The sequence below is a fragment of the Pleurodeles waltl genome, chromosome 7 (genome assembly GCF_031143425.1).
Source record: "Pleurodeles waltl isolate 20211129_DDA chromosome 7, aPleWal1.hap1.20221129, whole genome shotgun sequence".
Classification (NCBI taxonomy): Eukaryota; Metazoa; Chordata; class Amphibia; order Caudata; family Salamandridae; genus Pleurodeles; species Pleurodeles waltl.
In genome coordinates this window covers 1418546210-1418570463 of record NC_090446.1, presented here as the reverse complement: position 1 = coordinate 1418570463, position 24254 = coordinate 1418546210, and the positions used below count along the sequence as shown (strand labels likewise).

Genomic DNA, 24254 nt, shown 5'->3' with positions numbered 1-24254 from the left:
TGAGCAAAAAGGCTACATTACAGAAATAATCTGAGTGCAGCGGGCTTGACAGGCCACTGGGACTGGGCCCTAATGCCATCACACCCCCTGCAGCAGTAATAGCTGCGCCTCTGTGTGTGAGTTGACCCCGCCCCTCGTCACCTCGCATCCACATCTCAAAAGCAAAACTTCTCTCTGCACTTCACGTGATAAGCGGGTTCTTGGTCGCCACCGCAAACGTCGGAAGGGTGTTGGTTAGAGCTGATGAGCTTTTTAGCTGGGGAAATTGTGGCAGAAACGTCAGATCTGAAGTCATTGAATCATTGGCTGGTACGGCTCAGCCTTCTTAATGGCTCGGTGCTTGTGAAAGGGTCCTTCTATTGCTGCACGGGGAAGCCGTCAGGGCGCACAGAAGACCACGTAATGATGGAGCGCTATGGAACAGGGCAAGCCGGAACTGGTGACAGGTAAGAGGCCAGAAATGGTTAGACATGGGTGACGTTCCGTTGGTACGATGAACAAACAACTTCACATTTGTTTCTAACTATCACGTTTGTTCTTGCGAAATGAAGAACACCAGCGTTTTGATCGGTAAGCCCTAACAAAACAATTTTAGCAAAAGCAGATGATCATTTTCCCGCTGTATAGGTCACGCAAATAGCCCAGCATTGTAAGTCGGGGTCTGTGTCTATATCCTGCATTATTTAATGCAAATACCATTTCCTTATTTTTCACAGAATACGCAAATGAATGTCCACGGAAAGAAGTGTGCATATCGGAGTGTTTGCATTTATTCATTAATTAGAAGTAACAGTAAACTTTCAATCCAAAGCATATTTGATATATATATACACACACACACACAAAGGCTTTTTGTAGTGTGTGAAGTAGTACTCCTGTAGTAATTTTTAAATACTTTTCAATACTCTTAAATGCATTTGTGAATTGAACCCAAAAAACTCCAAAACATCTAAATTAGGACTATAATAGGTATTTTCAGTGGAAATCATCTACAAATAGTGCAAATAGACAGGACTTTGCCCTTTTTACAGGGCTGTTTCATACAGGCTTGTTAGACTGCCCCAAAAAGTACTCCTGGAGCACAGTTTCCCATACTAATAAATGATTTGGTGAATCTGCCCCATAATTCCCAAACTGGGCATTGTGTCTCCCCTGTTGATAGTGTGCCTTGTTTTGAAAGGCTTTGAGAGCTTTGTAGAAAGTTAGATGGTTACTTACCTTTGGGGGATATGGGAGGAAACTCCATATCTGAGCACCTTTTAAACACGGATGCTTCAGTAATAGCTTGGAAAGGTATCTGATAAGGTTTTAACTTACTTTAGATGGTCAGAGACAGCGAGGGGTAAATCATTGATTAGTTTAAATAGGTTACAAGGGCCAGCACCCTCGGTTGTAGACAGCTAAGGAGATGTACTTGTGTTTAATGTTACCCTGTTTATTACTCAAGATTTTGACCTGCCCAGAATTTGAGAAACACAGTTTTGGATTTTTTGTGGTAGAAGTCGCAGTAATAGTATTTTATTTGAAAGAGCATTAGGGCCAGCGATAAATCAAGGTCCTCATTTACAAGAATCTGATGCATCGTCCCGATGGGTCAGATTTCTTTCGTTTCCGATGGGTCAGATGTCTTGTGCTGTCCTACGATCCCCTAGCGAAGCTATGGATGCACTGTATTTACAATAAAGAGCTCCATGGTTCTGATGCATCTGTGGCACTAAACTGACACATTGCTGGACTAGCATCAATAAAATTATGCTACTCCAGCAATGCCCAGAAGGCTCCCATAGAGAAAAGCCTTGCGTCAGCTTAACGTCTGCTCTGAGCAGGCGTTACAATTCTGATGCAGTGAAGTCACAGGACAACGCAGTGAAATCTTGTAAATTTCACTACGTCAGTTCTGTGTGGCTTTTCCTGAGGTAAAGTTACCTTGGATACAATATACCTGGCACAGGTATAATGTGATGCAAGGCTTTACAAACTGATACATTGGGCCCAATGCCTCAGTTTGTAAATGTGGAGCATGATAAAGCACTGTTTTCACCACTGTTGCATAACATTTGTTTTTTTTAAATGATGCAATGGTGGCTCAAAGAGGCCTTGTAAATGAGGCCTCAGGTTTATAGGTGCCATCAAAAAAATAGAAGTAAAATAAACATTTTAAAAATAAACAACATTTAATTAAACTTTAACAAATACAAATTCACTAATATATTTCTCCTTTAATCCACAAAAACCCAATAAAATAGCTGGGAGAGAATCATCCTTTTTGGTTTGAACACCCCCATTTTTTGATTTATACTGGTAATCCTGGCCCCCTGATATACCGTCGTAAAAAAATGTTGTCCAGACATCTTCAGCTTTGATTTGTAATTTTGGATCATTAGAGAAGTAATTTAGTTTGGGTAGACATTGATGACCCGGCCCAAGTGTTTCTGGACAACACTTTTAAAAATGGCTGATGTATTGCAGTGATGATGTAATATTTCAAGAACCATGAGACCTATATAATTCATTTTGGTGTCAAAACATAGGTTTTGGGGGTCAAGCAGTCTTATAGAGACATAAAATAATTCCTCAGAGCAACCTTTCAACCATTTTCCAAATGGTAGGTATACTAGAGGAAGAATAGACATATACTGAAATGAAACAAACAGTAATGGTTTTTAATCCTCTTATGTGTACACCAAACAATGTTTATGATCTGAATATAAAACAAATAATGTTTATCACTCCTGTTTAGACACATTTTCAAAGTTCACTTTATTTATTTGTTTCAGCAATTGCTCGTGCTACATTTGCAGAATGTTGAACATTTGAGAAGAGCATATCAATAGTGACATCTTTTTGTACCACGAGTTTTGCAAGTACATGAACATCTAAGTTCTGTGGAAAGTTCTTTAGAAATGGCACAGGTTTTAGCACCCCGTCAATATCTTTCGAACCAAATTCACACAGATCTTTCTCCACATATTAATGGCTGAAAACATTTACACATATTCTGATCAATTAGAACGCTCTCTTAATGTGTCCAAACACAGAATATGACATCGATTGAAGGTCACTTAGGAGGACTGATCTCTTTAACTTACTGTGCTGAAGATCGTCAAATGTGTGACGGTCAGAACTCATTTTCCACACATGCACAATGCATTTTAGTACCCCTTTAAAGTCAGATTCTTCTTCTATCTCAGAAAATCCTTTTAGAAACTTCACAGGTTCAGCAGTTAAAGCTCCAATCTCATAGTGTCATCACCCGTAAGAATATGTGCCTTGATAAGAACACTGGGCATGTCTTGGTCAAGTTTCTTGTACAGAATAGGAAGCAGAATTATGTGTCTTTTATCGCCTGTCCCATAAGGTGTCCATAACTCTGATAATCCTTGACTTATGAACATTGCAGCAAACCTAAGTAGCACAACAATAACTTCTGTGTCATTTGGCAGTACAGTGACTCGGTTGGAACCATCTCAAGCAGTCCACTCAGCATGTGACACAACATGAAGTTCAGCTTCCTCCAATTTGCTGTTAAGGTCTTGAAGAATGTAGCCATACCTTTTGAATGCATCTCTGTAGGTCCTCCTTGATAATCAATCCACTTGCAATGATTGGAAATTCAGTGTTCACTGAAGCATCAGCAATATTTGGTCGAGTTAGCATCTCCAAGTTCATCTTGTTAAATGTTGATGACCAGAATTTATCAACTTGCACAGGTATAGGTGTCAAGCTTTTGATGCAGGCAAGGTCAATCGTTCTACTTTTGCTACATCCATCTCTCAATGTGCTTGCATAAGTTGTTTTTTGTAACCTGTTTTGTATGGCTAGTTGGATGAATCTCTTACTTTGGCAATTAAAGCGTGGAAGTTTCGCTTTAGGGATAATGTCAAATATCTTTTCTTCTTTCAATGCAAATCTCTTGCACTTCGTTCTGCGTATATTTTCGATCCATTTTCCAGGCCATTTAGTAGATGTGTCCTTTTATTGTTATCCACATATTGTTTGGTCATAAAGTTGTGTAGTCAGACAGGCTCATTCATGTCAAAAGGGTTTCCTTGCTGCTGCATGAAATTAAGAAGGCTTTCAACATGTTTATTAAAGCGTCCCCTTCCTTTTCTTGGTGAGGAGCAGTTTCATTATGGTCCATTACATTTGAATTTGTCATCTCTCTGAAAACATTGGAAATAGGAAGCACTTCATGGTGAACTAGCTGCCGCTGAGCAACATATTCAATTTTAAGTTTCTTACCAACAATACCTTCAGAACCTTTCTGTGATCTCTGGATCATCTATTCGTGTTTCATATCTGGAGCCACAAAATGTATTTGGATTAATTTTCTGTAGAGGTATGCTTTTTCCACCTCTAGCTGCTTCACTCTTTCCAAATACCAGGACCCATATCTAATGTAGTTTATGCAATCAAATTCGAGAAACACAGTAATCAATGACTCCACTGTCTTCATGTACAGCTCCCGATCACCTTCCCGATCAGCATGTACCAAGTTTTTCACTAGAGCTATCAAGTGTAAAACGTCCCCAGTACCTGCAAAGTTCTGATTTTTCTTTACAGTCTTTGACAAACTCTACAAACTTGGTTTTCATGTTTTCTGATTCTGAACTGCGTGTATTGAACATTGTCTGGCTTTGCAGTATGTCTATTGAATGAAGTGAACCCTGTGCTTGTTCACTTCTGGGGCAAGATATGCAAAACCTAATTTGCCATTCTTGCTCCAGAAAGCATTCCAGTGCAATGTTTCTATAGCCTCAGATATGATGAGCATACCTTTTAAAGAATGAAAGTAATGAGTTCCGCTTATTACTGACTGGACAGTTTTGCTTCCAAAGATTTCAGCCTCAATAAATGCATCATGTGTGCCACATCCACTGAGGTAACTTCCTGCACACTGCAGCACAACTTTACTCGTGGGAAATGCCCATCTTCGGATAAAGATCATTAAATTCTCCTGGATTGCTCATAAAAAATGTCTGCTACAAAACGGAAAACGCATTCATCGCAGAAAATTGGCAGGATAGCTGGTCTTCAAGCATAGCATGCACATTTTGGAACTTCTTTGGAGGTGTGTTACTGTTGTGAATGGAGATGGTATTTACTGGTAAAAGCCCAACCTTCTTCAGTGGGACTGTATTCTGAGAGATCAGAGCATGAATTTCAGCCATCAGAGGAACTGGCTTTTCTTTATCCTTTAGTCTGCACCAAATAAGCAATATGATAAACTCAGTTAAATCAGCTTTGTGGAGCGCAGCATCAGGTAGAAGAAGATCCATGTCCTCAACCAACTTGAAACCTTCTGATAGACTGGGACGTGTTGAAGACCTTTTAGTTTGCACACATTGGCAAAGCAGTTGGGTTATAAGTTTGCACTTTCATTTGTTTATGCCTACATCTGACACAGCTGGCTTTCTAGCTGCTACTTCACTGGTGCTGTCTTGGAAAATCACCATGGCAGTATCATGTGTACTAGATATACTAGAAAGAAAATCATCCTTCAAAATTAAAATTATCAAGAGTAGCAAGCGTAAATCCTTTCCTGGTAAAGTGACTTGGAAATGGTATGCTGTTGGATTCACAAAATGTTACAGCATGAACTGCTTAAAAGTTCCTGCTACATATTGTCATTATAAAATATTGATACACCAATCCTAATACTTGAGGTGATTAGCTCTCCGCTTTTGCACTTGTCATAGACTGCATGGGCAGTCATCATGTGTAGCAGAGGTTTCTTTTTGTCATAATGTAATTCATAAAACATGATTTTGAAAAGACAGTACATTTGTACAGCATAAGACTGTGAGTTCACGGGATTGCCTTCCACTTCTTTGCCTAAATCATCAAAGCCATCATCAATGTTGTTGACTTCTGTTCCAAACTCAAGAACTTTAGTTTGTAACAGTTTTGCTTTGCTGATATTAAATAATGATGTAAAAAATGTTAAGACAACATCAACCATTCTCGTTGACTCCCAAGATATCTGGAGCTCTGGGGCATCACAAATTGTGTTGTTAAGTCCAAAATCTAAATCCTTCAGGACATTTCCTAAAATGGTTCCTGCTAATTTTACTGCATCCTGTAATCTTATTTTGGCAGCAAGAACTTCAGGAGTCAAATCAGGCGAAAACATAATAAGTGGCTTATTCTTTTTGTTAGACTGACAAAAATGACTTCTGTCTTTGTACATTTTTACCAGGAAAATCTTAATTTCATCATTATGGATCAATACAGTTTCATAATTGTGACCATTATTTCTCTGATCTCACCGAGAGTGAACTCATAGCCATCACTCGAGTGGCTTTAAAACTTAAAATGTAAAAACTTTTAGGGGCATATTTATACTCTGTTTGCACCGAATTAGTGTCATTTTATTTACTCTAATTCGGTGCAAAACTAACTCCGTATTTATACTTTGGTGCTAGACCCCTCTAGTGCCAAATTTATGGAGTTAAAGTCATTTTTTGAAAGTGGAGACTGACCTTGCCTTAATGAGATGCAAGGTAGGCGTTCCCGTGCAAAAAATGACTCTATGGCCTTAATGCCATATTTAGGGGCATATTTATACTCTTCGGCATATTTATACTCTGTTTGCACCGAATTAGCGTCATTTGTTTTACTCTAATTCGGTGCAAATCTAACTCCATATTTATACTTTGGTGCTAGACCCGTCTAGCCCCAAGGCCCTGATTTATACTTTTTTTGCGTCGCATTAACGTAATTTTTTGATGCAAAAGTGGTGCAAATTTACAAAATATTGGCCCTTATTTATACTTTTTGCTGCAAAACTGCACTCAGTTTTGCACCAAAAAGTTTAGCACCGGCTTGCACCATTTCTGTGCACCAGCCGGGCACCATATTTATGGAATGGTGCAAGCCGGTGCAAAGGGTAGGCTAGAGTAAAAAAAAAATGACTTTAGTCGGGTGGGGCTGACAGTATAGAAGAAGAGAGTTTAGCACCAAAAAATTACTTTAGGCAGGTTAGAGTAAAAAGAAAAATGACTCTAACCAGATTAGCGTCATTTTATGGTGCTAAACCTACCGTGCCACATGACTCCTGCCTTAGAAAAGGCAGGAGTTATGCCCACCACCCCAATGGCCAGCACAGAGGACAGGGGTCCCCTGGGCATGGCCATTGCACCCTGTGCCATTTATGAGGGCCCATTTCAGGGCCCCCTATGGCACTTTAAAAAAATAAAAATTAAATGCAATCTTACCTGTACTTACCTGGGATGGGGTCCCCCATCCTCCACAGTCCCTCTGGTGTGGGTGGGGGTGCCCCTGGGGCCTGGGGAGGGCACCTGTGGGCTTATTCCATGGTGTTCCACCATGGAAATAGGCCCACCGGTCCCTTAACGCCTGCCCTGACCCAGGCTTTAGAAAATGGGGCAAAGCAAGCTTTGCCCCATTTTTTTACCCCTCCTCCCTCCCTTGCACCATTTTTGCATGGGAGTATAAATATGGCGTGAAGGCCATAGAGTCATTTTTTGCACGGGAACGCCTACCTTGCATCTCATTAAGGCAACGTATGTTTCCACTTCCAAAAAATCACTTTAACTCCATAAATTTGGCGCTAGACGGGTCTAGCACCAAAGTATAAATATGGAGTTCGTTTTGCACTGAATTAGAGTTTTAAAAAAATGACGCTAATTCAGTGCAAACAGAGTATAAATATGCCCCTTAGCATCAAAGAATGATGCTGATCTGGTCAGAATCATTTATTTTGACTCAAACCTGCCTAATGTCGTTTTTTTTTTTAAGCTAGCCTAACCTTTGCACTGGCTTGCACCATTCCATAAATATGGTGCCCAGCTGGTGCTAAAAAATGGTGCAAGCCGGTGCAAAACATTTTGGGGCAAAACTGCCTTAGTGCAGTTTTGCACCAAAAAGTATAAATAAGGCCCTAAAATTTTATAACTTTTTCAAAGAGTGCAAAGTTAACTGAAGGCTGGCAGTTTTGTTGCTGCTGGGATCTTATTGTACACTAATATTTTTGAATATCTGCACACATGCATTTTGGGTGAGCATACAAATCTGCTGCAAATATATTCACCTCACTGTTTAGATTAGCTACTCATCTGAAAGCATCATCCGTAAAGAAACTAGTTGCAGATAAAAACATGTTTGCCCCTTGAAATTCACATACTGTGTACTTTGTTCTTTTGGCTATCCCTATGGCCCCTCTTCTGGCTAAACCACAGATAACACAATGAAGATCCTCTGCTTTCTGATCAGTTGTTGGAGGTGGCTTTTTTCCATTGTATACGAGCTGTAGCACATTTTGTTACAATGCTCAAATATTTGATCCTCTTCACCCATCAGTTTCAAACTTTTGGGATCTTTGTCTAGCTGTATTTCTGCAGCATCCCAAACTCTCTTCTGTCCAGCTGCAGTTGATGTTACCTTTTCCTTCAAATTAGCTTGGCATTCAACACTTTTTTCTTTGTTGAAGAAATCCTCAGATTTTGTAGTCAGCAACACTCCATAAGGAGGTAAATATGCTCTGCTACCACCTGCTTTGCTCATGTTTATGAATTTGAATCAATGGGTAACCTGAAACAGAAACATTATTAAAAAAAATTACCAATATGATGGCCAAAACACAACATAATAGAGCCACCATTTTGGTATAAGGATTGCTCTAAAGAGTTATTTTCTGTCCCTAAAAGACAACTTGACCATCAAACCCTATGTTTAGACACCAAAATGAAGTATGTAAGACTTATAATTCCAGAAATTTTACATCTGTACAGCAACACATCCTCCATTTTAAAAAATGTCGTCCAGATAAAATCGGCCCATATATGTCTATCCAAGCTAAAATACTTCTCTAAAGATAAAAAAACCACAAATTAAAGATGAAAATCTATGTACAACAATTGTTTTACGGAGGTATACCAAGGGGCCAGGACTATGGTGGGTATTGACTATGACTGTGCCCTGGGCAGTGCTAACCAGTCCGAGGGCAATTGCTCTGTTCAAAAGATATGTGCAGATCAGGCATAATTATAATTGGCTCTAACAGCCTACCTATAAGTCCATAGTATCTGGTATGTCATGTAGGTTTAGGGACCCCAGTGTAGTTAGGGTATCCCTGGTTTTACTGCTGTTGTATTTGGTGTCATTGTAAAGGCAGGTCTGCCTTGCAGGCTGCTTTTAAAAATAATGTAACCCCAAATTCGAGTTTAGAATAAAAGCATTTCCAAAAAGGTATTCTACCTTATTTTTACCTACATGTCTTCCCTAAGGTCTACCCTAGGTGGTCCAAGGGATAGGTGCAGTATAAATATGAGCCGGGACATTCTAAAATAGGTTTTATAAGCCCTGGTGAAGGAAAAACTGTCAAATGTGTTAGGAAAGAGCTAAATATGTCATGTTTAATATCAAAATACTAGGTAGGAAAATATCCAACAACTTGCCAATGTTAGATGTAGTATACCTAGGACAGGAAAATCATTTTAGACCTCTTTCTGAAAGTTAACAAACTCAGCCCTGTAGGTCAGCCTCTGGCACCCTGAGCCCAGCTACATTAATGAGATGTGAAGTGGCCTGGGCTGAAACAAAGGAAGCATCTAGTGGGAGGAAAACTGCTTAATCAGATGGCAGAGCAGGAAGGGGGGTATTGTGGCTAAACTGGTATTCGAAGGAGGGAAAACCATCTGGGACAAAAACAGACCTCCCCATTTCCTACTCCCCCAGCCAGATGAAAGCCCCAGTAATTAGATTAGGAGAGGGGCTGAAGGGGGTGTGTTAGGGAAACTGAGCCACACCAGTGGGTGGGCTCTGCCAGATCTAACCTCCAAGGAGAGATCTTCTCCATCTTTAATTTGTTTCTATCTGGGATTGATGTTTGCCACACTTCGCAGGAAGTTGTCACCCCAGAGGATGGCATCCAGCAACTCAGATCCCTGCTGGAAGAAAGACTGTAGAAGAAGGACTGCCCTGCTGAACCCCCGGTCTCCACCTGAAGAACTGCACCCGAAAGGACTGCACCAGCTGCACGCTCTGGGTTTCACCACAAGAAGAGCCAGGAGTGGACTCTCTGTAAACAACAGGTACAAAGGAACTACCAAGCGTCCCCTGCATCAAGTCCTGGAAGAAGAGTCCAACTGACCAGGGTCTAGTGGCTTTTGAGGATTTTGACCAAGTGCATTGTGGGAATTTTAGTCCCAACTCCCAAGGAGCAATTCAGAGCTTCTGAAACCTTGTACCAAGGTTGTGGACACTACAAGCCCCTAAAACAAACTTCTGGAAGATGATCCCAAAGTTTGGCGAAGATTGGAGCAACTTCGTAAAAAAGCTCCAGAAGGTGAATGACCTGTTGACGAGAATACAGCTGGTGGTGTTGAACTGAAGCTCTGGAGCTTTTCCACATCAACAAAAGTTCCAGGAGTTGACCGGGACTTCGCCCTGAGCCCAACTAGCGATGTTGCATCTCAAGTCAGCCTGAAGACGAGCCTTTATAGACAATTAGAGAAAAAACATATTTAAAATGAAAAGGCATCATTAAAATAAAACATTAAACAACTGTACACTTAATACCATCAGTCATATAAAAAAGGAAAGTAAATGGAAGACCTGACAGCCTTTGGTGTGGTTTTACCCCAATTCTTTGCCCTGTTACCTCCTGTTTGCTGAAATGCATTTTTTTTTACTTCTGTGCACTTTACCAATGCTAATCAGTGCTAAAGTGCTTTTGATCATAGTAAATGAAATGTCACTGGTGGGCCTTCAGCATTTATTGTGCAGCCCACTAAGTAGCTCTTTGAAGCATGTTTTAGGACTGCAATTGCAGCCTATGTGTCATTTTAAACTGCTTATTCGTGCTAGCAAAATAACTCTTTTAGCACGCCTAGACCACCCTTTAAAACATATGTCAACCTTAAGGTAGACTCTAAACAGACCATAGGGCAAAGTGTATTTTATTCAAAAGAAAGGACATGCGCTTTTAAGTTTTAAATGCCCTGGCATTGAAAAAACTCCCAAATTCATTTATTCAGTACTGTGAGGCCTACCTCTCCCATGGATAATGTTGGGTTATGTTATTACATTTGATAAGTGATAACTTTGATTGGTAACAGGTAAAAATGTCATGTCAATCCCTCTGCCAACCGCAGCAAAACTACTGGCCAATCTCCTTGCTCCCATTCCCAGTGAAGGTACTGGAAAAGATCATCAACAAGAAACTCATGACATACCTGGAGCAGAACCAGCTACACAACACCTCCTAATCTGGCTTCCGCAGCAATCACAGCACCAAAACTGCCCTATACGCAGCCACCAACAACATCCAAACTCTATTCGACAGAGGAGAAACAGCAGCCTTTTTCCTCCTTGACCTCTCGGCAGCCTTCAACACCATATACCACCGCATGATGATCGAAAGACTTCACCACATTGGCATCCTAGGGGACTCACTCAGATGGATCACCTCCTTCCTCACCGGAAGAAACCAAATGATCCAAATCCCACCTTTCATCCATGAACCAAAGGAAATCACCTGCGGTGTCCCCATGGGCTCATCCCTCAGCCTCACACTCTTCATAGCATATATGACCCCACTGGTCAACATCATCAGATCCTACAGTCTCAACATAATGTCCTATGCAGACGACACACAACTCATCATATCATTCATCAACGACCCCTCCGCCATATGAACCAATTTCCATAGATGCATGACAAGGTTCGCTGACTGGATGAAGAGCACCTGCCTTCAGCTGAACACCAAATAGACCAAAGTACTGATTTTTGTCAACAGCAGCAACACATGGAATGACTACTGGTGGCCATCAGACCTAGGACCCACACTCACTCTCTCCAACCATGCTGGAAACCTCAGAATCATCATTGATAACAAGCTCACCATGAAATCACGGATCAATGCCATCTCCTCCGCCTGCCTCCTCACTTTGCACATGCTATGTAAGATCTTCAAGTGGCTACTCATACATATAGGCCCACATCTCCGGCTGGCTAGTTGACTAGACTACGGCAAACCCCTCTTTTACAGAGACCTCAGACCACCCAGAACACCATAGCCAGACTCATCCTTGGCCTCCCCCTGTAATCTGCATCACACCTCACCTCTGACAACTCCACTGACTCCCCATACAGAAGAGATACTAATCAAGCTGCTGACCCACCCAAACTAGGCTATACCCAACCAAGGAGCTGCATACATTACCCCCCATCTGGACTTTCACCAACCATCGAGAAGACTGTGGTCTGCCTCACTTCTCCCACATCTCAGCAAAAACCTGGAAGGGTCTCCCCACACACCTCTGGACCATCACCTCATTTTCAGAATTCCGAATGGCCCTCAAGACCTGGCTGTTCAAATAAGCCTCTGGGACCTGCAAGCACCTGGATACCCTATTGGTGATTAGCCGTGCCTTATAAATCCTTATTTGATTGATTGATTGATTGATTGATGTTTGGTCTAAAAATTATTGGAATTAAAAGTCTTCTTGAATGGTAAAGTCAGACTGTAGGTCACAATTCTGAAAATGCCACTTTTAGAAAGTTGGCATTTTCTTATCTTAACCATTTGCTGTCTACAGACAGTGAGACCAAAGGGAGCTAAGGTCTGGCAGAATGGGCCATCCTTCCAGAAGGGTGGGGTGGAGCTGTTTCCTGACTCACTTACATTTCAAAGGGCTGACTCCAGCACTCCCAAAGAGGTACTTGACACCAGCCTATTGTCACACTGGACTACTTAGATCCTGTGCAGGGGAAGGAACGAAATTTCCAGAAGGCAGGTGGGGGACAGCCTAGAGGTTTCTCCCTTTCAAAGGCTGACACCAGGTATAAATACTAAACCCTCAGACCAACTCTTCAGTTCGTCTCGTAGGCTCTCATTATTCTAATGAGACAACTGGATTTGAGCGGCAGAATCGCCTGCGGTGTGGGAGACTGAGTCTTAACCCACTACAGGTAACACATGTCGCCCCAATCCCCGTTTTGCTCCGGCTAACTAGCAGTGCCTCTCTACCCAAGAGTAGTGATGATTGGGCAGCCGAGCGCATGACACAATTGATTCCTCAGGGAAATCCTGTTCACTCAGATTCCATCCATTTCTCTCAATTACATTGGTCTCACATATACAATGACAAACAGAGGCAGTATATGTTTCAATAAAGTTTTAATGAAACAAAAGCATGACAGGATTAAAAAGTGTGACAAGGAGAGTGAAACATAGAAATAACGCTACCATATTGTCACAAGAGTCAATAGACTATTTCCTACCTAGGCTATATTAGAGCACAGCATGTTAAGCTCTAGTTCTGCCCTTCAGGCTCCCCTGGGAACACATCAATCCCCCCATACCTGAGCAAAGGCCTGAAGTCTGCATAAGAATATGTAGCAAAGTGTTCAGCAATCAGCATACAGTTGTGGTCATCAGGCTGGAATGTCCCTCTAACTTATATGGGATACGGAAGTGTTTTTGCAATAAAACAACTGATGTTCTGAGAAAATGTCCCTACGTAAGGATGTGTATATTTCTATGAATACCAGAGACAAAGTGTTACCTCGTTTTACCGGCAACCTATCTCACTGCAGCCTTGAAAGAAGCACAGAGTGAACAAGAATGTCTTGTTTAAGAATATAGTGCTGGCCTAAGCATAGAACAGCTAGATAGAGAGAAATAAAACAAGACCGCAAAAGTGGCTATTGTTAAAATAATAAACAAAGCTGAATAAAATATATCTAGGTTAAAGTGCACAGCGACAGGCCTAGTTTGCTAAATTGACGTGCATGCAGGTAACACTAAAATGGCTACACAACAAGTTCACTCCTGGACCTGCAGAGAACAATCAGAACGATCTCCTTGTATTCTGAAAGACTGCTCTGCTGCTTGAGGCCTGCTTTGTACCACAGAGAACTGCCCTGCTGCTCCCAGAGCACTGCCATGATGCTTGAAACCTACCTTGTACCCTCAGATGACTCCCTTGCTACTTAAGGCCTGCCTTGCTGCTTGAATCCAGGACTACCATAGTGACTACAAGGGCTGGTTGGTTGGCTTCATGTTCATAGCTACAGGGACACAACAAGCTCCACCAAACTTGAACCATGTCCCAGAACTCTGCCTGAAGTGAGTCCTGCCCTCCATGTGGTGCTTAACTAGTCCTGGATCCCTATAGGTGGTGCAAAAGGTGTCCAAACAGCCAAAATAATAGAAAGTGGCCTGAGAACCGACAGGAGACTGGGACTTGGAAGTTTCCGACTCCATGATCCATCTGAGTTGCATCACTAGTCAGCCTGACTTTGCGGTTGGTGCTGCTACTTTCTTTCCTGCAGCAGCAAATCCTGTCCTGTATCCCATCTCATGGAGCCCTCCTTGCCTACAGCCTTATTCTGCTGGAGATTTTTTACTTCTAAAAATAAAGTCCAAATCTTCACTGCAACATTGTCCAGCGGCTCCTTAGGGATGATATTTCCTCCTCCTCAGACACTGCTGCTGCCTTGCCCCGCTGAACTTTACCTCCGAGTCTTTTTTTTAAAAAAAAACTCCTAAGTTTGAAGGTAAGACAAGACAAGCCCACTCCACCTCATGTATCAGAGCTTCACCCCATTGCGGTTAGCCATAAAGTTTTACTTTGCCCTTGTTGGCACTTTGATCTTATAGGTGCTATTCTATAGCAATTTTGTTAGAAATTGGGTCTCTAGCTGTCCAAGTAAGGACCACGACCCTAGTCAGGGTAAGTGACTACACAACCTAAATGATCCTGTGCTCACCATCTGGTAGCTTTTCACAGTGCAGGCCATATTAACTTAAAAGGCAATGTGTAAAGTATTTGTGAAATAATTCATACCGTAACACAGTGAAAATGCCACAAAAAGTACTCACACCCATTTATAAAAATGGATAATGTTTATCTAAATAAAATAAGACCAAAATGGCAAAAAATCCAATATGCATAAGTCAAGATATCAATTGTTAAAGGTTGAAATGAGTCTTCAAGAATCAGTGGTTGTATCCTTTTAACACACAGTACCTGGGATGCGTAAAAAATAAAGACGCACTGGGGTCGTTGGGGAGGAGATGCTTTGAAAAATAAGGTGCTGCGTCGCATTTTCTGGCATGACACAGACGATGTGTTGTTTCTTTATGCGCTGCAAGGTGAAGCGTCAATTTCCAAGAGCGCAGCCATGGTTCCTCAATGGGGTGCAGGGATATTTTGATGCTCAGGGATGATGCATTAAAATCCTTGATGCACTGGTAAGACGGAGTAGGTGCTGCATTGATCCGTTAGGCAATGCAGCAATTTTTCAGCCTAAAGGCAGGCGCTGCGTTGATTTCTGCACTTGTTGTGTTAATTTTCTGACACACTGGGATGTTCCTCTCCTTGGTGAAGTCTTTGTGGCCCTTACACTTCAGAACAGGAGACAAGCTCAATCTAAGCCCTTGAGAGAACTTGTGGGGAAGGCAGAGTCCTTCCAGCAGAGCCAGGGGCCAGCAGGCAGCAGGGCAACAAGCATGGAAGCAGTACTTCCTTCAAAGCAGTCCATATGAGTCCTTTGGGTGACCAGGCAGTCCCTTTGAAAGAGTCCAGTTGTAGATCCAGAAGTGTCTGATTTTGTGGGGTCAGAGACCCAGTGTATATACCCAAAAGTGCCTTTGAAGTGGGGGAATCTTCAAGGAGTGGTGTTTAAGTGCACAGATTCCCCTTTCCACCCAGCCAAGTCTGCCAGGACCTCTGTGGGGAGTTTCCATTCCTTTGTGTGAGGGCAGGCTACTGGCCCTTGAAGTGTAAGTGAGAACCCCTCCTCCCTTCCTGCCCAGGGAAACCCATCTAAATGCAGATGAATGCAGACACAGCTGAGCGTCCTGTGTTTATGGCTGTCTGGGTGGAATGCACAAGGGGGGCTGTCAATTAGCACAGGCCAGAAGTGGATTGGAGACAGCCTATAAACACAGATGGCAGTACATGCAGAGAAATGCCTACTTTCTAAAAGGGGCATTTCTGAAATAGTAATGAAAAATCTAACATTACCAGTAAGTAGGATTTCTTACTACCATTCTGTTAGAAATAGGGTCTTTGATTGGCAGTCAGGTTACCCCCTGTCCAAGCAAGGACCCTCACTCTAGTCAGGGTAAATCACACACAATCCAAATCATTGGCACTGAGCACTCAGGCTTAACTTAGAAGGTAATGTGTAAAGTATTTGTGCAATAAATCATGCAACACACAGTATAACACCACAAAAATACACCACACAGTGTTTAGAAAAATATATAAAATTTATCTGGTTAAATGCAGGTCAAAACGATCAAGATTTGATAAGTACACGTTAAAATATCACTTCAGAGAATGATAAAAAGAGTCTTTACTCTTTAAAAAGCAACAAGTGTCTCTTGCAAGCACAAAGTACCTGGTTTGCATTCAAATTCTCCACAAGGGACCACAGAGGAGGAGATGCATAGAAAACGGAGAGGTGTGCATCGGTTTCTCCGGGCGCACACAGTCGTGGGTTGATAATTTTCCACACAGGGAAGGCTTTGCATTGATTTCCGGCGCACTGACTTGGATCCTTTTTGGGTTGCGGGGTATTCGGATGCCCCGGGGACGATGCAGATAATTCCTGGGCGTGCAGGCCAAAGTACAGGAGTTGCATCAATCCATTCGATGATGCAGGGACATTTCTGTAGCACGGTAGGCTCTGCATCGATTCTTCTCCCAGGAAGTCGGGCTGCGTCGTTCCAGCTCGGCTATGTGTTGATCCAGTGGGTCATGCGTCAAAGACCCATTCAGTATGCAGATGTGTGCAGGTGTGACTGAGCATCCTGTGTTTGGGGTTGTCTGAATGAAATGCACAAGGGAGCTGTCAAGGAACCTAGCCAGACGTGGGTTGTAAGGAAGAGAATGATTTAAGTGCAGAGAAATGCTCACTTTCTAAAAGTGGCATTTCTAAAATAGTAATATTAAATCCAACTTCACCAGTCAGCAGGATTTTGTATTACCATTCTGGCCATACTAAATATGACCTTGTTACTCCTTTCAGATCAGAATCTACCACTCAAACATTATATGAGGGTAGCCCTAATGTTAGCCTATGAAAGGAGCAGGCCTTACAGCAGTGTACAACTAATTTTGGAGTTCTACACCACCAGGACATATAGACTACACAGGTATATGTCCTGCCTTTTACCTATATAGCACCCTGCCCTGTGGGTTACCTGGGGCCTACCTTAGAGGTGACTTATATGTAGAAAAAAAGGGGGGTTTAAGGCTTGGCAAGTACTTTTAAATGCCAAGTCAAAGTGGCAGTGAAACTGCACACACAGTCCTTGCAATGGCAGGCCGGAGGCATGGTTAGGGGGCTACTTATGCGGGTGGCAGAATCAGTGCTGCAGGCCCACTAGTATCATTTACTTTACAGGCCCTGGGCACATGTAGTGCACTTTACCAGGGACTTACAAGTAGATTGAAGAAGCCAATTGGGAACGAACCAATATCACCATGTTTAAAGTACTTATGGTCTCTCCATTAAAACATGGGTTTCCTAGGGCCTACCTTAGGGATGACGTATATGGAAGAAAAGGGGAATTTAAGGCTTGGCTAATAGTTTTAAATGTCAAGTCAAAGTGGCAGTGAAACTGCACACATGGGCCTAGGAATGACAGACCTGGGACACTAGTAGCATTTAATTGACAGGCCCTGGGCACATCTAGTTCACTTTACAAGGGACTTATAGGTAAATTGAATATGCCATTCGGGTGTTTCCCAATGTTACCATGTTTTAGGGAGGGAGCACATGCCCTTTAGCACTGGTTAGCAGTGGTAAAGAGTACATATTCCTAAAGCCAACAAAAAAGAGGTCAGAAAAAGAGGAGGAGGGAGGCAAACTGTTTGGGGTGACCCTTGAGAGAGGGCCATTTTCCAACAAATTTTAAATTGGTTTGGGATTTTTCTTGTGCTGTGTTTTCACTTTTTTGTTTACTGTTTGTGTGCCACATACATACATTACACCATGCCTCTAAGTTAAGCCTGACTGATTTTGTGCCAAGAGACCAGAGCGTTAAGCACAGGGTAATTTTGTGACTTTTGTTACTATCTATAACCAAATTTCTTAGATAACCCACTTATCTCCTTTAGGCAGCCGTGCCCCCATATAACTTAGCAGCCCTGCCCCAATATAACTTAGAAGAATTTCTATCTATATTTGGTAACTTTGAGACCTTGACATATGTATCACCACTTTCTAAACTCTAACCAGATCGCCATTTGTTCGGCACAGATTCTTTCTAAGTGATTGTGAGAATAGGCTGAGAAGGACTGCATAAAGCAATAGAGCAGAGAGAGTATTCGGCCACAGCAACAATACTGTGGATATACTTGGCATTCTGTCTTTGGAAACCTAAGTTAGGTTATATGAGGTCAGGAATGAAGTCTGATTGTTCTTGATTACCCTCCTTCTGCTCCTTCTGCAAACTTGACACTCAAGATCACAATCCGAAATAAAACTACCAATGTCCCTCCAATTTGCTTCTCTCTTGAACAGGTATTTAGTGTATATTAGTTTGCATCTCTATCCTGTTGCAGTTTTAGCTGTTGTTTTAGTAACATATTGTGTAGATCTATGAAGTAGGCTAAGTTTTTTGTCATTAGTCATGCCAGTAGGATTTACTAGTAAAGCTGAATGGTTGCAGATTGAAATGAAATGATTTTATTATTCGCACCGTTCACTATGAACAGCAAAGGACAGTACAATTGTAAGCAAAGATACAAAGTGAGATTAATAAAAAAGGAAAGTTTTGAGAGACTCGTTGAAAGATAGATGGCCCGCTTTTCTCCAGAAACTTATCCTTACATAGCTATTTACGCCTTAAAGGAATCCAAATCTAAATGTAAGTAAGACATTTCTGCATGAAGAGTTGAGTTGGAGTTTATCCCAATGCCAGCGTTAGCATGAGACTTAACTGATAGTTTTTCCATTTCAGTCACTGATTACATTAAAAAAAGGCTTCTATGATTTGGTTTTGAAATTGCTTGGTTTCAAACAAATTATCAAGATACTAAAGCAGCAATTTTGAGTACTCCAGTAACTGAGGGTGAACATCTATAACTCTTCAACACCAATAGTATTGAGTAAATATTGCACAATTATGAGAGTTGTTGATACCTCTCAGTAAATGAATAATCATCATAAGCACAAGTTGTGGAAGAAGTAAGACAATTTACAGTGGCCCCAAAGACATGGTCGCACAGAACAACTAAGAAGCCTTGCTAATAGTCAGGGAACCACCCATTCAGACGCTTCTGTAGCCTGGTGTTAGGAAAGGGGTTTCTGGTTGTTTAGTTTGAAAGGCTACTCGTGTGGGTTGCACAATCAGTGCTGCAGGCCCCTAGTATCATTTCATTTACAGCCCCTGGGTATATGGTATACCACTTTACAAGGGTCTTACAGGTAAATTAAATATGCCAGTTGTGAATACACCAATGTTACCATGTTTAAGTGAGACTTGCATGCACTTTATCACTGGTCAGTGGTGGTAAAGTGCTCAGAGGCAACCTGGCAAATAGATTGGGGGAAGACCACCATAAGGCTGACAGGACTACCACATGTCCCCAACAGCTGAAAGTAGGGATAGCTACCCAATCTCTAGAGAGTTCTCCTCACTAAGCCGAAAAAACCCTAGATAGACCATCAGCATCTGTGTGGTCTACCCCTGGTCTGTGTTCCACCATACAGTCCATACCCTGCAGGGAAATGGATCAACTCAACAATTTTGGAAATTCATCTCTCATTTGCATGAGCCAACTGAGGGGGCTGTGGTCATCCTGAATCAGAAAGTGAGTGCCAAACAGGTACGGCCTCAACTTCTTCAGAGACCAAAAAACAGTGAAACCTTCTCTTTTTTTATCACTCCACCTCTTTTCCCGGGCAAGTAACCTTTGAGAGAGGAAGACTACAGGCTGATCTAGTGCTTCTTCACTGAGCTATAATAAACTGCCCCTATGCCATGTTCTGCGGCATCTGTCGGAACAATAAACTCCTTGGAGAAGTCAGGGGCCTTGAGCACAGGGGCTGTGCATATGGCTTGCTTCATGGATTCAAATGCTTTTTGGCATGCCTCCATCCAAATTGCATTTCTGGGCAGCTTCTTAGATGTCAGCTCTGTTAAAGAGGCAACAATGGTGCCATATCCCTTGACAAACCTCCTGCAGTCCACAGTGAGGCAGGGGAATGCTCTAACCTCATTCAGGTTTTGGGGGGCTGCCAGGCCATAATTGTGTTTATCCTTGCCTGGAGGGGCTGCATCTTACCCCTGTCCATCAGGTTCCCCAACTACACCACAGACCCCTGCCCTTTTTGGCACTTAGGCCCTCAAAACATAATTGGCGGAAAATCCCGCATACCGCCGTGCAGAAGACCGTCAACACACCGCCGCGGAATTCCGCCACAGCTATTACGACCCACAGCTCAGAATCTGCCAAAATCTAGACACCCACACAAGTCTGCCACACCAAAGGTCAGTGATAAACTGGCGATAACAAAACCTCCACCGTCACGCCAACAGGAATACGCCCACACTATCACGACCCACGAATCCACCCGGCAGTCTTTCAACCGCGGTAAACCATTGGCGGTCAACACCGCCGCGCTCAAAATACACACACATATACAAAACACTACCACATTGGACAATTCAAAATACACAAACCTGAAACACATACACACACCACTCACACACACCCAATACAATATAAAACACACCCACATTACCTACAAACCCTTACTACCAAAAATTTGGAAGAAGCAGAGAGACAGAAAAGAAAAGACCACACCAGCATACAGAGGCACACAAGACCATCACTCATACACATCCACGCACAAAACAACACACACCCCTAAACATCACCCCACACATCACAACATACACCACCTCACACATCACCCACACCACCCCATGGCACTGCAAAGACACCCCAGGTTTTCTGAGGAGGAGCTCAGGGTCATGGTGGAGGAAATCATCCTGGTAGAGCCAAAGCTATTCGGATCACATGTGCAGCACACCTCCATAGCTAGGAAGATGGAGCAATGGCGCAGAATCGTGGATAGGGTCAATGTAGTGGGTCAGCACCCAAGAACACAGGATGACATCAGGAAGAGGTGGAATGACCTACGGGGCAAGGTGCGTTCCGTGGTCTCAAGACACCACATTGCGGTTCAGAGGACTGGCGGCAGACCCCTACCTCCTCCCCCACAACTAACAACATGGGAGGAGCAGGTCTTGGCTATACTGCATCCTGAGGGCCTTGCAGGAGTAGCTGGAGGAATGGACTCTGGTAAGTCAAATCTTTAACTACCATATACCCCACCCTACCTGCATGCTATCACATACCCCCACCCTCACCCTCACCCCCATCACTCCAACTCCTCACATGTGTCCCACTATCACAAACCACATATCCCAACACCAAGGCCTGCATGCAACAACAGAGCGTGGACACCCATCACCAATGCGTGTCCACTACAGATACAGACCCCAAAACAATTATCACACAAGGTCCCACACAAGAATGTAAGCACTGGGGTACAGGGTCACCAACCCATTGCACACCATGGCACACACAGATGCAATAATCATGCCTTTACACCACTGCAGGACCCCTACCGAACATCACCGGACAGGAGGTTCCAGACATGTCCACTCCCCCCACAGAAGAGGCCCACAGTGATGACAACAGCTCTGACCAACTGGATCTAGATGACCAGCCCGGCCCATCTGGGACCTCAGGACAGTCGGTTCCCCTGACACAGTCACAGGCCACCACAGAGCCTCCCCCCTCAGGAAACACCACCACAGCACCCACCCAGCGGGCCAATACCTCTGTCCCTAGGACACGTAAAGCAACAGTGTGTCCACCACTACAGAGAACCCAGGCAAACCCTCAAACCCAAGAACAGCAGGGACCTGGGGGCAGTGGCAGTGGGCACATGTTTCAGGGGAAAGAGGCCCATTAAAACTGGGGAACTGAGAGGTCTGCTGTGCGACAGGGGGAGGACAGGCCCAGGGAACCCACTCTCCACGATGCCCTCTCCAACCATCATTCCCAGGAGACAATGGCAATGGTACTGGCCAAGTTTCAGGAGACCCAGCGGCTGCAGGAGGAACAGTATTTGGGGTTCAGGGAGGAACTCAAGTCCATCAACACAAACCTGGGCACCATTGTAGGGGTGCTGAAGGACCTTGTCAACACCAGGAGGGACACTGTGGCACAACAAGGGTACCCTGACACTAGCCAGGACGATGAACTGCCCACCACCTCCGCTGGCGCTAGTGGACAGGAGGTACCGCCACAGGACCATGACACCATTACCCACCCCCTGCAGATGGAGAACCACCCCACAAGAAATGAGACCACCCTGAATGTCATCCTTCTGTCCCACTTTGTCACCCTGTCCATCCTTAATCTGCCCTAGCTCAACTTCCTATGCCCCTTTGGACAATGCACCTGTGAGACAAATAGACTGAAATCTGCCATGGACATTCCTCCACCATCACCCCTGCCCATTTTACAACCACCTCCACTATTTAGCACTTAAATAAACACCCTTGAATCACAAAACAAACTGGAGTCAGTCTGTGCTTTCACAAATGTGTATTTGCAATAACGGAGGAAAAACCCAATGTCCATTCTAATGTCTACATACCTATGTCACACAGCTCTAGTCCATGAGGTAACATAGCAGAGGTCACACAGTGGGACCCACATCTGTGAAATTGAAAGGCAAAGTGACAAATCAGGGTCCATACACTGGGTGAAAGTGACAGACAGATGATAGGTCAAACAATGTTATCAGATGTAGGAGGCAGTGTTGTCTTCTTACCTGTGTCTCACTGGAAGTATTGTTGGATCACGGTGTTTCTGTTGTCTATGTCCTTTTCTTCTGCCTCCTCTTCTTCACTGTCCACAGGCTCCACAGCTGCCAGAAGATCTCCTTTAGGACCATCCTCCTGCAGAAAAGGCACCTGTCATTGCAAAGCCAAGTTGTGCAGCATACAGCAGGCCACGATGATCTGGCACACCTTCTTTGGTGAGTAGTATAGGGAACCACCTGTCATATGGAGGCACCTGAACCTGGCCGTCAGGAGGCCGAGGGTTCTTTCTATAATCCTCCTAGTTCGCCCATGTGCCTCATTGCCTCTGCCCTTGTCCTGGGATTTCTCACTGGGGTCAATAGCCATGACAGGTTGGGGTGCCCAGAGTCACCTGCAAATGTCAAGGGACAACTGTTAGACACACACTAACCCTTAGGGACAACCCCAGACAACTATTCACACAGTATAGGGACCTTGTCCTCACCTAATAGCCACACACGGTGCCTCTGGAGTTGCCCCATCACATAAGGGATGCTGCTATTCCTCAGAATGTAAGCGTCATGCACTGAGCCAGGAAACTTGGCGTTCACATGGGAGATGCACTGGTCAGCCAAACACACCATCTGCACATTCATAGAATGGTAGCTCTTCCGGTTTCTGTACACCTGTTCACTCCTGCGGGGGGGACCAAAGCCACATGTGTCCCATCAATGGCACCTATGATGTTGGGGATATGTCCCAGAGCATAGAAGTCAACTTTCACTGTAGGCAAATCCTCCAGCTGAGGGAACACGATGTAGCTGCACATGTGTTTAAGCAGGGCAGACAACACTCTGGACAACACGTTGGAGAACAAAGGCTGGGACATCCCTGATGCAATGGCCACTGTTGTTTCAAAAGACCCACTTGCCAGGAAATCGAACACTGACAGGACCTGCACTAGAGGGGGGATTCCTGTGGGATTGCGGATAGCTGACATCAGGTCTGGCTCCAACTGGGCACACAGTTCTTGGATTGTGGCACGATCTAGCCTGTAGGTGACTATTACATGTCGCTCTTCCATTGTCGACAGGTCCACCAGCTGTCTGTACACCGGAGGATGCCGCCATCTCCTCACCTGCCCCAGCAGACGTGCCCTGTGGATGAGAACAGCGAGCAGAGTCAGCCAAAACTGAGGTAGGAAAAACACAATTGTATTGCACACATTTGTCAATACGCTATGTGCCTGTCTCTTTGTGTATGCAAGGCCTATATATGTGTGACGCATTAAAAAAGTATGCCATGTGGCCCCCTGAAATGGCGGCTGCCTGACCTGTAATGTGGGACAAGGGGATATGAGGTACCTGCGCGGGCATTGTACACCGTTGCGGTAGGTGGTTGAAGACCGCGGCGCAATCCTGCATTGGTTAACATTGGGCCC

The 24254-nt window shown here is 43.6% G+C and overlaps 1 protein-coding gene across 1 annotated transcript in view; it reads left to right on the top strand.

The window, feature by feature from the left end:
- The first annotated feature begins 284 nt into the window (after positions 1–284).
- Positions 285–24254, top strand: part of LOC138246426 (uncharacterized) — a 222782-nt gene continuing 198812 nt past the window's right edge. The window contains exon 1 of the mRNA XM_069201035.1: positions 285–446. Within this exon, the coding sequence (XP_069057136.1) occupies positions 403–446 (44 nt within the window). The 5' untranslated portion in view covers positions 285–402. The remainder of the gene's footprint in view (positions 447–24254) is intronic.